The 14,377-nt window shown below is 37.8% G+C and overlaps 1 protein-coding gene across 1 annotated transcript; it reads right to left on the reverse strand.

Annotated features, from left to right (window-relative positions):
• Window positions 1–260: 260 nt before the first annotated feature.
• On the reverse strand, window positions 261–10,901 carry LOC114162091 (flotillin-2). Its single transcript, XM_027998810.1, has 11 exons — window positions 10,853–10,901; window positions 9,590–9,671; window positions 8,241–8,331; window positions 7,056–7,179; window positions 6,253–6,371; window positions 4,864–4,977; window positions 4,661–4,780; window positions 2,869–3,083; window positions 2,601–2,784; window positions 1,929–2,078; window positions 261–1,516 (listed from the first exon to the last, which is right to left on the reverse strand). The coding sequence occupies exons 1-11, from the start codon at window positions 10,899–10,901 to the stop codon at window positions 1,478–1,480; spliced, it is 1,287 nt and encodes a 428-aa protein (XP_027854611.1). The 3' UTR covers window positions 261–1,477.
• Between the last annotated feature and the right edge of the window lie 3,476 nt (window positions 10,902–14,377).

A 14,377-nucleotide genomic window follows, 5' to 3' on the forward strand; every position in this document is an offset into this window, starting at 1 on the left:
AACTCTGAATAAACCTGGATGATATAAGTTACATTTTACTTTCCTTTGGAATAAATAAAGTATTTTTCAATTTAATTGGATGAAATAAAATATTTTCAATTGCTTGAAATTTGTTTTAGATTTTAATTATTTGGCCACTTTTCTTTGTAAAAGTGCCAAAAACAATCTTCATTTTTTATTCAGACAAACTCGGGCCAGGCCCGACTTTACTTAAAACAGTTCCCATTGTGGCAAAACAATAACAACCATCGAAAATCAAAATAGTTACAGCAGTCAGATTTATTAAAATGGCGGTTAAGAACGAGCACATACAGATGGATGACATGCAAATAACGAAAACATTTTGGAGCTCATGGCTTCTTCAGAGACACAGTGCACATCAGTTTTCTACACCAGCTGCCGCTGTCGTTTTTTCTGCCTGATGTCGAGTCTGGATCGGCGTTCAGTTCCCAAACGGACGGATTCTGAACAGCAGAGCGGAGCTAAAGCGAAGCATGATGACGTTAGCGTGGCATGATCAACAGTACCAGGAGGTAAAAGACTGATATTTCATAAGAGTCAAATAAATCAGCCGAGATATGAACCACCAAACAAAGTGCTTTTCTCTAAAACAAACTAATAAACATGGCTTTGCATCTGCAGGAAACTATGAGATTTAAACCGACACATTGTTTTTATATTCAAATCTATCAACATTTCTCCTACAGAAGTAACTCAAAGCCATTAGGAGCTTTTCAATTCCTCACTAAATGTTCTTTAGTTTGCATCATTTCCCATTAAAACCGCAGCTAACCACTACAAGCTAACAGTGTTTACGTATAAAGAGGATTTTTTTTTTCTACCCGTTTTATTTTCTTGCAAAAATGTTTTATATCAATAAAGTTTTCAGAGGGGAAAAAAAATCATTTCAATTGTCGACCAAAACAACCGTTTTAGATTACAAGCACCTTTGTTACAAAAAGAAAATGACCTGTTAAAGCATTTAGTTAATAAAACTGACAACTAAAATCACTTTTACACAAAACTAAAAATATATGTATATATTTATATATCTGATTATCTACAGAACACAAGTGTCTCCCATGAGAGAGGTATATAAATAAACAAAAATCCCTGGAACAGACCCAACACAGTAGCTTATTCTTATCAAAAAGACGAAGGAATAAACAGCGAATTAAATATGTCACATTAAAAAGTTTGATGCATATAATGCGGATCAGAATCAGCAGGTTGTCTACCTTCAGCTCTCCTTTTTTAAATAACACACATACAGCCCCAAACATCTGAATAAATAAGTACGGATAGCAAAATATTCCCACGTTTCAAGACGATGAGCAGTGCATGCAGATGTTCTGGTCCTGCGTGAAGTAAGGCACCAGAGGTTTCCAGAATCCTCCCGGTACGCAGAGGAGCCGCGGAGAACAACGCGCCTCCACGTGTTCAAGGCAGTCAGTGGTGCATCCGGACCGGGCCACGCTCAGGCTTCAGCAGACGCCATCTTCTGCAGCAACGGGATCTGGGACAGGCAGGGAGAGGACACTTTTTAAACTCTGTGGAAACTGATCAGTTCCTCCCAGTTACTCTGTTTTCAGCAGCAGCGACAACCAAAAGTTCTAATGCAAACATATTCACACCACAGTTTATAATTAAAATGTAGTTTTATTTTGTTGTGATTTTTTAAATTAGTTTTTAGAGTGGGCGTCCTTGTTTTTATTAGTTATTATAAGTTAAATATTGTCTAGGTAGCTAACTTTAGTTAAATAGTTACTTTGTTATTTGGTATAGCTAAATAGCTAGGTGACCTAGCTAGCAGTTCAGTTAGCTAGTCGGCTTGTTATTTTGCTTCAGACACCGATATCTGAGGATAATATCGGCCGATGCCGATCCGACTCAGAAAACTTCCACTCAAGGACGTTTGGACAGCAAACCTTAGTCAGATCCACTCCGGTGAGCGCGTTGACGGACACAGGGAGCTCAGCCAGCAGGCGGTTCACTTCGCCCGTCACGCGGCTGCCTTCGCCGCTGAGGATGACGATCTCATTGGTTTTGGCTAAAGGCGCCGCCACCTTAGAAGTGATCTGCAATCAAACAGTTAAATCAGCAACAGTCATTAAACTATTAGGAAAAATAAATGTTCATTACATTCAAACGGTGTGTTTGACCTCACAGTGTTTGACCCCGCAGTGTTTGACCTCGCAGTGTTTGACCTCGCAGTGTTTGACCCCGCAGTGTTTGACCCCGCAGTGTTTGACCCCGCAGCGTTTGACCCCGCAGCGTTTGACCTCGCAGCGTTTGACCTCGCAGTGTTTGACCTCGCAGTGTTTGACCCCGCAGTGTTTGACCCCGCAGCGTTTGACCCCGCAGTGTTTGACCCTGCAGTGTTTGACCCCGCAGTGTTTGACCTCACAGTGTTTGACCCCACAGTGTTTGACCTCGCAGTGTTTGACCCCGCAGTGTTTGACCCCGCAGTGTTTGACCCCGCAGTGTTTGACCTCACAGTGTTTGACCTCACAGTGTTTGACCCCACAGTGTTTGACCCCACAGTGTTTGACCCCACAGTGTTTGACCCCACAGTGTGTTTGACCCCGCAGTGTGTTTACCTTGGGCAGAGCTTCCAGGACCAGCGCCGTCTTGGCCGCCTCTCCGTACTGCTGGTAGGCTTCGGCCTTCAGCCTCATCTTCTCTGCCTCGGCTTTCCCCACGGCGCCGATGGACGACGCCTCGGCCTCTCCGATCCGCTTGATCTTCTCCGCCTCGGCCTGGGCGATCAGCACCGTCTTCTTCCTGACGCAAACACACAAACACACACACGTCTTAAAACACACACACAGGATCTGAAGCAGGGCATGAAGAGGCGGTGTGACTGACTTCTGCCCCTCGGCCAGCTGCTGCATGCTGTAGGCCTGCGCCTCCGCCGGCCGCTTCACCGTGGCGATGAGCTCCTTCTCCGTCCGGTCGATCTCCTTCTCCTCGATGGTGATCTCCTTCTTCCGCTGCACCACCTGGATCTCGATTTCCTCCAGCCGGATCTTCTGCTGCTCCTTGGCGGCCTGGAGCTCGTAGGCCAGCTGGGACTCGGCTTTCTGGACAAACATCGACACGCAACCAGAAGTCAGGGTTTGAACACTTTTCACAGTAAAATTCAAGAACTTTTCAGGCATTTTCAAGGTAAGTTTTCAAACTTTTTCTGCATTGGACACTGGAGATAAAAACAATACAAATGAACAAAGAAGACAGTTTAAAGTCACAATTATATGTCATTTATTACTGTTATTAATAGTCTTATAATACTCTAGGAAGCTAAAATAAAACAAAATCTTATTTTTTAAGCATTTCTTTTACACCTTATACACCTGACTGGTCTGAGAACAAAACACTAATTTAACAAAAATACTCTAATTTCAATCATTTCATTTAATGATGATTAATCAGTCACTGAGCTTTTAGGAATAATTCATATCCATTACATTTAACAACATAAACAAACAGTGTTAAGCTAAATTAACTTCCTGCTCAAATTAAATGCTGAAATACAAGTTAGAAAATAATCTTCAACAAATATTCTCACAAAGTTTTCTGGTTTTTAGAAATAATTTTGGTGATTCTAAGTGATGTGAAAGAAGTAAAGTTTAGTCTGAATTAACTTCAGATAATGTTCGTCTCTTTCTTATAAGAATTAAAATATCTGGCTTCAACTGTAAGCAACATTTTCTAAATTTAGCATTAAATTGAACTTTATTACAAAACTACTCAGTTTCAATATCAATAACTTCACAGACCTTGAAAACATCTGATTGAAAATTCAAGCATTTTCAAGGATTTCAAGCACCTGAGTTAGACAGACTGAGAAGAGTTCATGCACTAAAAAAACATAAAATCTTATCAATTATTTTTATTACTCATCCAAGAACAAAACACTAATTTAACCAAAAAAATCCCAATTTCTGTAACTTTGATTAATGTATGAAAGATAAGCCGACCTTTATGTCAGTTAAACGGATCAATAAGTCAGCTAACAGCCCCAGAGTGAGACCGAAATGAGCCATTATCACCTTTTTCTCCATTTTCAGGTTATATTATCTGTACGCCAGAATCATCAAATTTCTAAGTATTTAAACATCTAAAAACACAATTTGCTCAAATTATCTGAGGGAAACGGTAAATAAAGCTTTTATAGAAAATATGTTTGTCACCATGTCTTCTGTGAAACTGAAAAACTAAATCAAATACGACTCCTCTGTCTTCTTTTAGTGCTCCCTAGAAACAACCAATCAGAGGCAGGAGGCGGGTTTTAGCGCTGTCAATCATGTCTGTGTGCTTGCTTGTTGCTGCGATGCAGCTTTTCCCCATCAGTTAGTTGTTTCTCTTCCATCACCACGTTTAGTAGCACGTTCACAAGGTTGACTGACAGCACTAAGACCCGCCTCCTGGTTCTGATTGGTTGCTTTAGGTCTGGAGATTATCTGTCTCATAACAAACTGTCACAACATTGAGATTGAACAAATATGTGAAAAACATATTTTATGACAGACACACAGGAAATGATCAATGTTTCTGTCAGCTGAAAGCAAAGTCCAGGATCAGTAAGTCGTGTTTTTGTAAAAGATGAGCCGTGCTACAAGGAATCGCCACCCAGGTGTTGGAAACCTCCAGGTCTCACCTTGGTGTTGACTTCCTGGTTGAACGCAGCTTTCTGCAGCTCCAGCTCTCGCTTGGAGTCGGCCATTTTGGTGTCGGCCAGAAACTTCACGTCCATCATCTCCTTCTTGCATTCGGCCTCCTGGAGTCAGATCACAGCGGAGAGCAGGTTCAGCCAGAGCAACGGCAGCCATGACACATCCGGAGCAGAATCTGCCCGGTTACCCGTATCCCAGCATCCCTCTCTGCTTCGGCCACGCCGATGTCGGCGTCCCGCTGCACAGCGGCGATCTGCGTCTTCCCCAACGAGCTCAGGTAGTCCAACTTATCGTAAACATCCTGGGAGCACAAAGGAGGAGGAGAAGCAATCAGAAAAACAATTTATTCTCCTTTATTTTACTGATAAACAGATTTTTTTGTTTTTGAAGATCTTTGGAAAAATCTCTAATTTTTTTTTTTCACGAAAGCATTCCCTGGGTTTAGTTTAGAGCCAACAATCCCTTAATATTGATTAAAGAGTAGTAGTTCTGCTGACAGATTATTTCACTAACAAGACATTTTTTCCATGTTGTAAGTGGAATAATCTGCAGTGGACGTTTTTTTGGTTTTTCAATATTAAAGGAATTATTGACTTAAAACAAGCTCCTAAAAAGTTACTTGTAAGTTAGTTTTGTCTTCTTTAGACATTTTCATTGGAAACTAAAACAAAAATACTTTGTAAGATTTTGAGTTTTTGCAGTGTACTGATGTAATAGTGAATAAAAATAAGGGGAAGAAAAACTTTCTAAATGTCCATATTTCTTTACATATTTTCTTACATTGCCCTAAAAAAACAAAAAAATATTTCTAAACATTAAAATATTTTTTTCTGATTTATTTTTTTATCAGTTTTGTGTATTTATCTGAAGCTTAGAAATCCTTTTAATTATTTTTCTTTTTTTTCGTTGGCTTTTTAAAAAAAATAAGTTTTCTGTTATTCTTTATCCTGTAACCACATTTACTAAAAACTAAATTCATTTAAGGGGTAAACAGGCCGGAAGCGGGAAGCGGCCCGTTTTTCCCTTAAACGAATTCAGTTTTTAGTAAATGTGGTTACAGGATAAAGAATAACAGAAAATATATGAATAAAACAGACAACAGGATGGGGAAGCAGCTCAGCACCAACACTGGATGGGGAGAGAATTAACCGATAAAACCTCATTTAAAAATGACCACTGGTGGCGGAGGGGTTAGAGCGACCCACATTCAGAGGCAACGTGGCCTCAACGCGGCTGTCGCAGGTTCGACTCCCGGACCCGACGACGTTTACCGCATGTCTTCCCCCCCGTACTTTGAAAAAGGGACACTAGAGCCCACAAAAAAGACCCCTTGCGGGGCGATAATAAATAATAATTAAAAAAAGACCACTTATAAACATAGTTTTATGTTCGTGTTTGTTGGATGAGAAATCGGGCCTCAATGTGGCATAAAACTGGTTCTGGATCCGTCAAACAAACTAAAACTCCTCATTTCTTCACCTTTGCTCCAGTCATACAAACTGTGCTTTAAAAAATATGTTTTAAATTGTCCAGGGCTGATTTTAAACAGATGAAACATCAGCTTCTCTCCTCCAACCTTGATGGTGAAGCTGAGGATCTCGATGCCCATCCGGCCCACGTCGGGAGCCGCCACGTCTCGCACCAGTTTGGCAAACTGGTCCCGGTCCTGGTAGATCTGCTCCACCGTCAACGTGCCTGCAGGACAAGAACGCCAAAATCACGTTTCATTTTTTTTATTTAAAAATCATTTTTAAAAATCACCAAACTGCTCACTATTTGGTTTTTCAGAAACATTGTTTATTCTACAACATCCATGAGTTTATTTCAGAATACATGAGCAAAAATACGTTTTTATGTAATGGAGGTGCCGTTAAAAAGCCAAAACGTATGCAGCTCTGGAATGCAATGCTGACTGATCTTAGCAAATGTTTTACAAGAACAAGGAAATTATATTTCAGTAAACTGCAAATTAAGTTCCTGTTTATTAATTTAACATATTACAATACAATTAATTATGTGTGCCATGTTGTCTCCATTTCTTTGTTTTGTTTGTCTTATTTAATTAATATTAAGGAATTATTAACTAAATACAAGCCTGTTTCCTTATGAAAAGTTACTTGTGAGTTAGTTTTATTTGATAAGTGTACAAAGATATTTGCAATAGAAAGTAGATAAAAATACTTGGCAAGATTTTGTGTTTGAGCAGCGAAACCCAAGTATTTTTGATCAACTGGACAAATTATTGCAGTGGAGGGGCCGCACAAAAGTACTCCAACGGCCACAAATGGCCCCCGGGCCACACTTTGAACACCCCTGGTCCAGATGAAGATGAATTACACGATGTTATGGGTGAACAATATTTATCAGCAGTGATCGAACCTAAAATGGAGCGCAGGTGTCCCTCCAGCGTCTGCAGCAGCACAGCCTTGATGTCTCTGATGGATTTGCCCAGAAACTGCTCACAGGCCACCGCCAGCAGGTCGTGGTCCGTCATGACCTTCACCTGCGGGAGAACCAGGAAGTCATGGACGACCACCTGACTAAACCTGAACCATGCTGCTAAAACCGCTGCATGATCAAACAAAACAAAGCAAAGAAACACACAAAACTCTGACGTTTATCACAGCGACTCTGAAACTATCGTACAGAAAAAGATATTAGAAACTTTTTTTAAAGGCTGAAACAATTAATCAGATAAATAATGAATCAAATAATAATACATTTTCATTATAAAAAAAAAAATAAAATCTACACTGCAAAATCTCACCAAGTATTTTTTTTGTCAAGTTTCAAGAGGAAATATCTTAGAAAATTTGAAATAAGAAAAACTAACTTACAAATAAAATTCTAGCAAGAAACAGGAGTTTGTTTTAGGTCAATAATTCCTTAATATTGATGAAAACGTTTTATTTCCACTGGCAGATTATTTCACTTAATACATGGGAATAATATCGTTTTATAAGTGACGAAATTTTCCAATTAAACCAGAACTTTTTCCTGTTTTAAGGAATTACTGACTTAGCTCCAATATTTTCCTAAAAAGTCACTTTAAGGGACTTTTGCCGTTTTTCAAGTTTTCTAAGATATTTACACTAGAAACCTGACAAAAAATACTTGATGAAGAATTTTAATTATAAGTGAAATTATCTGTAAAATAAGACATTTTTCCATATTATGAGTTAAAATTATTTCTCTTACAACAAGATATTTTTGGTGAAATAATCAGCAAGTTGAACGAATATTTCCTCATCAACATTAAACAAACTCCTCTATATGGTGAACAGTTACATGTAAGTGAGTTTTGTCTTATTTCAAATGTACTAAACGATTTGCACTAGAAACGAGACAAAAATACTTGGTAAGATTTTGTGTTTTTGCAGTGAAACAATTTGAGTTTAACTAAAGAATTTAAATAAATAAAATCAATATAGAAAAACTCTTTACTCTTCATAAATTCAGAGATTACATCTTGAAGGAGAACAGAATAAGAAATAAAGTCTGGAGAATGAAACATGTCTACATGTCCAGTGGTGGGTGATGCTGACAGGTGAGTCCAGAGGTTACCTGGGCGACGCCCGTCACAGTGATGGCCACGCCCTCTGCTGTCTCCACGTCTTCGCACCGTGGCTGCAGGGTCATGATCTCCAGACTTAACCTGAACAGACGACAGAAACTCTCAACTCGTCAGCGACCAGTAGAAAAAGTTTCTGCTTGCTGCACCGATTCACCCAAACGGAAGAAAACTTCAAATGATTCCAGTCAGGAACAGAAACCTGCAAACTTTTCTTTTCCTGCTTGTTTCATGCAAATAAATCTGCAAACACTGCCGCACACAAAAGATGAAGAATCCGCCTGAGTTTCTACTGGTTTGGGTAGAAACCAGTAGAATCAAACATAAAGTGCAGAAAGAACTTCAGAGTGAGAAAAATATCAAAATGATGGAGAAACGAAGCAGAATCATGTCGTGTTTGAAATGTGATGTTTGTTACTGGTTTCTCAATTGTTGTGTTTTTATGATGTAAAGCTTTTTGAACTGTTATACAAATACACCTGACTGACTGATTCATTGACTGATTTGAAAATTTGATGGAATTTTGGTGCAATTATTTCATAAAAAATATGAGAAATTGTTCAAACCTGCATTGCTTATTATGCTTATTCGCTAAAAACACATTTGTTGATTCTTTACCATTTTAACCACAGTTAAGACTCGCTGTTGAAGGTCCAATTAATGAATCGCATGATAAATTAAAACAATAATTTCCATTTCCATATTTCATCATTTTTCTCTACTAAACACTAAATGATAAAAGTTTTCAGTTTGGTGCTTCGGTCTCAACTGGCCTGTTTTTAAGGATAATTTTGTTTACAGAGACTTTATAGTTTGTTTTATTTGTTGTTTTGTTTACTTATTTTAAATATTAAAAATTTATTCCAGTTCCAGTGTTAAATGTTAATTAAAATTTAAGGTTTATTGATCTTTAAGAAAGTTTTCTGGAATTATATTACTTAAAAATTGTCTAAACAACAATATTATCGTTTATCGCAACAACTTCTGGGATGATTTATCATCCAGCAACATTTGTTATGGTTTGTCAAACATCTGGAGCTCAGTCGGATTGGATGAAGAGAGTCGGGTTTTCATTCTTATACAATCCCGACTAAAATATCACTACATGCAGAGAATGACTTTAATTTTTGCAGTGTGCCAACTGGGTTACATTTGAAGCACATCTAGAGAAATCTGAGACAATTTATGGGTCTCTACTTCCTGTTTTGAGCCTGCGGATAATGGAATAATGGAGTCAGTCATTCTGATGAAGATCACCGCAAAGAAAGGTCATTGCAGCTACGCCGTTTCTAAAATCAACCGCAACAGAACCGGGCCTTCACTGCTTCAGAAACACTTTTACCTTTGAGAATTAGTGACGAGCCACCAAGCCCACGCCCAGCCTCCGACGATGTAGCTCTTTGTATCGGACCCGCAGCAGCCGCCTGCGTGGAAAACATTTAGACACGATGAAACGGCGGAAAAACAAAAACCAGCACATCATCGTCTTCTCACTGCTAAAGATCAGGGAATGAAACACGACATTTATGAAAGCAAAACACCAAACACTGAGTGAAAAACTGAAAAAACTCGATTCTATTAGGGGCGCACCGATTGCATTTATCGATTTATGCTGATATTTTTGTCTTAAAACTCAACAAGTTGGTAAAAGTGAGCTGGTTCCTCCCCCACAATGGAGTGTCTGATTCTCAGACCTTTCCACCTCTATGGGATATCAGTTTCTCATGCAACCATCACCCAAATACAATCTTCAAATTTAGAAAACAGGGTCAATTTTATTATGCACTTTTCGCTTCTATGATTTTACAATGCTTCAATTTTTCCTTATTTTATTCTAAAAACCTATACTTGGTACAATTTGATTGTTTTTCTCCTAAAAGAAATCACTGTTTCTTTTTGATTTATGCAACAGTTTACAAATATATTTATTTACATTTTAAAATGATAATACTGTAAGAAAATGTTTACATGCAGTCAGACTGAATAAATCAGAATATGTTCTGTTCAGGTTAGTTTGTCAGATTAAAAGTAGCTTTTCAAAGTAACCTTTAAGAAATTATTACACATACTTTTAAGACCACATTTCTGATGTAATATTACAGTCTTAAAAGTCGTTTCTAAAGTAATTTTTCTATCTTATTTATTTAATTTTTTGGTCGCAAGCAGAAAATCATCATGATTTACAGAAATAAAGGCTTGGAAATGTTATTCTCAGAGAAATAAATAAATAAATATTTCACTAGTAATCAGATTTATTAAATATTATTGTATATCGGAATGTTCTTAAATATTTCAGAGCATTTGCAGCCATTATTTACCGAGTCCAAATGGGTCAGAAAGCTTATTTAGTCACGTGACTCATTAACGGTAAGCTACCATGGAGAGCTCGCGTTAGCATTCAGGTTACAACAGCTAACATAGCGCTAATTAATGCTCAACTTAAGCTTTAGCAAACAGACAAAATGCGCCATAAACAGCGAAATAAACGTTTCTTTGTTTACTAGTTTGCAGCCGTAATCCAGGAGCGCCATAATAATCGTTATTTGTTGTTTTCTCCGTGACAGCTAGCATGCTGCTTTAGCACAACAACAGGAAGCGAACCTACCTGAGACCACCAGCGCTTCGTTTGGCCCCACAGTCAGACAGTTCCCCATGTCGAGAGAGGAGCTCAAGCACAAAACACAGCAAAAATTTAAGATATGTCCTTCAATAAAGTGGTGAATTTAAGATGTGTTTATTTTCCGACCGGAAATGGATGAGATAGAGGACCATTCACACCCAGCAGCATCAACACAAGCAGAGCCCCACCCCGATGTGACGCCTGGGCCATTTAATTAAAGCTCCGCAAAATTAAGATTAAATCAAGATTAAATAAAACCCTTAAACAAAAAACATAGAGATTATGTTTCTGTTAGCCGGCGGACAGAGATTTGCTTTCCTTCATCGATGAAAATAAATAACTATGAAATACAGAAAACGATAAAAGAAAGAATAATTCGCTGTATAATTTATACTTCAGCTCTGTGGTTAACAAACTAGTTATTCCCATCTGTGTATATCATATTAGAATATAAAATTCAGACTTTAATCTCAGAATTGTGTTTATACACAGACACACTCTTAAAACGATCAGTTTCTCTGATTTTGCTCTTTATAGATTTATGTTTGAGTAAAATGAACATTGTTCTTTTATTCTATGAACAACTGACAACATGTCTCCCAAGTTCCAAGCAAAAATTTTGCACTTTTTTTTTTTTTTGCAAAAAATGAGAAATTATCAAAATAACAAAAAAAGATGCTGTGCTTTCAGAGCTCAAATAATGCAAAGAAAACAAGTTTCTATTCATTTAGAAACAATAATACTAATGTTTTAACTCAGGAGGAGTTCAGAAATCAATGTTTGGTGGAATAACCAGGAGGTTTTCAATGGCAGTCAGGTCAGTCTCATCATTTTTTACAGAGCTGTTTATATTGTGCACATCTGACCCAAAGATGAACATGTTTATTTATGCAAAAATATGTAAATGAACCCCAGAACAAAAACAAAGAATCTTGTGAAGCTGCTGGTTGACATTGGAAAGAGACCTGAGTCACTCAGAGAGGAAGAGACCATTAGTCCAAAACCAAAATAAAAGCCAGATTATCATTAATGTCTGTTAATGGTCCTTCTCCAGGAAGGACCTGGAGACAAAGTCCTTCCTGTTGGATGTCCAGTGGTTTAATGACAGTCAGGTGTCGGGACATTATTACAGTCATATCATTAGGAAGTAATGTTTTCTATGAGTTACCTCATAATTTTGTATTGAAGTTGGGTGGTGTGTTTTTGGCCGGCTGCTCGGGTTGTTGGCTCAAAACCCTCAAATTTTCCAAGTCAGAATCACAACTTTTGTTGTCATTCCAGCTGATTTTGCCAACGTGGAACCAGGAAATCCCCACTTCCGTTCACAAACAGAACAATGTGAGACTTTAGGAAGCAGAAAGGATTCCTCCCAGGGTTCAGTTCATGAATAACCTTCGTTTTCCCTGCTGTGTTTGATTCATTTACTTCAGTAAACTTCTCTGCTGTCTAGAAAACAGGGGAATTAAATGATTTTCTTTGACCAAAATGTTTATAAGATAAAGAAACCCACCAGAAAACATTTAGATGAAACATTTCCCCTTGCAGATCGAACTTAGCTACACTAAAACTACAGCAAGTTACTGCTACTTTAGGCAACAAGGTGATGCTGAAGGTTGTTTTTGTTGTGAAAATTAGTTGAATTTGTTTAATAAATCTAGAAAAAATACATCATAACACCATTTGGATCTCATGGTTTTATAATTTAGATATTTAGTACAAGGAAATGGGTATTTAATTACTAAAAGCTGCTTTCTGTGGACAACAGACATGTCTTTAAGCAACTGTTATTAGTTTTTATTTTATTTTACTGAAGATGTTATATTATTGGTTATGCAGCTAGATGGGTTTCCTTTGATAAAAAAGAGAAATGGTTAAGATAACTCTGCTGTATCAATCAGTGTTGTATAAAGTACTGAAATCTCAGAGTCAAGTAAAAGTATAGGTACCTCTCCAAAATATGACTGGTAAAAGTCGAAGTCACTGACTGAAATGTTACTTGAGTTAAAGTCTTAAAGTATCTGAAACTTCTTGTACTTAAGTATGGAAATTACTGTAAAAATGGATGTACTCAAGTAATGTAATGAAAAGTACAAGTAAAAAGTAAAACAAAGCAAATGCAGTTTGAATGACATTTTTTATATTTTGGTAAACTTGTCAAATACACTTAAAATAATGTACACAACCAAGTGCAGGCAAAATTAAACCTGCTAATAAATTGTTCCAGTTTTAAAGAGTAGCACATGTTAATGGTTTGTGGTTTTGAACTTGCATGCCTTTCCTATATTCGTTAAATTGAGTCTAAATTGCTATCGCTATGGCTTCTGTCCCCCCTTGAACAGAGGAGTCTAGGTAGCCTGCTACAGTCAACATTAGGCCTAAGCTAAATACACCACGTATGGAACTGAAACAATGCCAAACAAAGTTCATTTATACAGGTAACGTTATGCTCAAGATTTCACAATAGTGTCTAGTGACCAAGCTATAGTTACTGAAACAGGAGGATTATAACCATTTCATAAGACGTTACCTCGATGTGTTTCTTCAAGTTGGACGGGGAGTTTTTGTAAGATAGAATTTCCACATCTTTGGGCAGGAATAACATAAACTGCATGCGGTACGACGAATCTTTAACACCCACGAAAGAGTATATTGTGTTTAAATAAGGCCATGGGCTCTCATCACCAGCTGGTGGTTCCCCTGGAGCCGTGTCCGACGTAGTTGCAGTCGTTGTGGTCTCCGTCTCCTCCTCCATGTGGCTGCTGCTGATTGCGAGACTTGCTTTGTGTTTAATGGGAGAAGTGAAACAGGTGTATCCTATTGGTGGTGATGAACAAGCCCAGGCAAGTAGGCTACGGACTTTGTTCGGTAGCCTAATTGCTAATCAGTAGGTGGGATCAAACACTTGCGTTTCTCTCTCTCGCGCTTTTTTGTAACGAGTAACTAAACCACACATTGAAAATGTATCGGAGTAAAAGTACGCAATTAAGTTCGGAAATATAGTGAAGTAAAAGTGAAAGTCATCAAAAATTTTCATACTCGAGGAAAGTATGAAGTACTCCAAAATATACTTAAGTAAAGTAGTGAAGTATTTTTACTTTGTTACTATACAACACTGATATCAATGCTGGTGCAGAAGACAGAGCGGTTTTAACACTTCCTCTCTGTCTGTCTGATGGTCTGGGTCCTCTTTCACACTCAGCTCACTGGGTTTTGAAAGTGATTTAAACTTATTTTCTGCTTGGTTAATAGTTTCGTTGTTCATTTTCCCATACATGCAGTACATTTACCATTCCAGTTGTTATTCATAGCATGAGCTGTGATTGTTCTTCACATTTCCAGGTATTTAAAAAAATCAAACTGGCTTTACAGGGACTTTGTAAGAGAAACAGGCCCAAATATTTACCCAAAGTTCACCTGAAATGTTTGCCACTGAGAAAACATAATATTTTAGTGTCATCTGACCAAAACACACAGTTCTGGTTAAAATAGAGTTTTTTTCTGTAGCCAGTT

This window comes from Xiphophorus couchianus, chromosome 18 (assembly GCF_001444195.1).
Source record: "Xiphophorus couchianus chromosome 18, X_couchianus-1.0, whole genome shotgun sequence".
In the NCBI taxonomy this organism is placed as follows: Eukaryota; Metazoa; Chordata; class Actinopteri; order Cyprinodontiformes; family Poeciliidae; genus Xiphophorus; species Xiphophorus couchianus.

Excerpts from the sequence above, each read along its gene's own strand:
- LOC114162091 (XM_027998810.1), bottom strand. The coding sequence starts at position 10,901 with ATGGGGAACTGTCTGACTGTGGGGCCAAACGAAGCGCTGGTGGTCTCA. Across the intron at positions 6,372-7,055 it reads ACACCTGCGCTCCATTTTAG|GCACGTTGACGGTGGAGCAG; the intron begins GTTCGATCACTG and ends CTTGTCCTGCAG. Across the intron at positions 4,978-6,252 it reads TCCTCAGCTTCACCATCAAG|GATGTTTACGATAAGTTGGA; the intron begins GTTGGAGGAGAG and ends TTGTGCTCCCAG.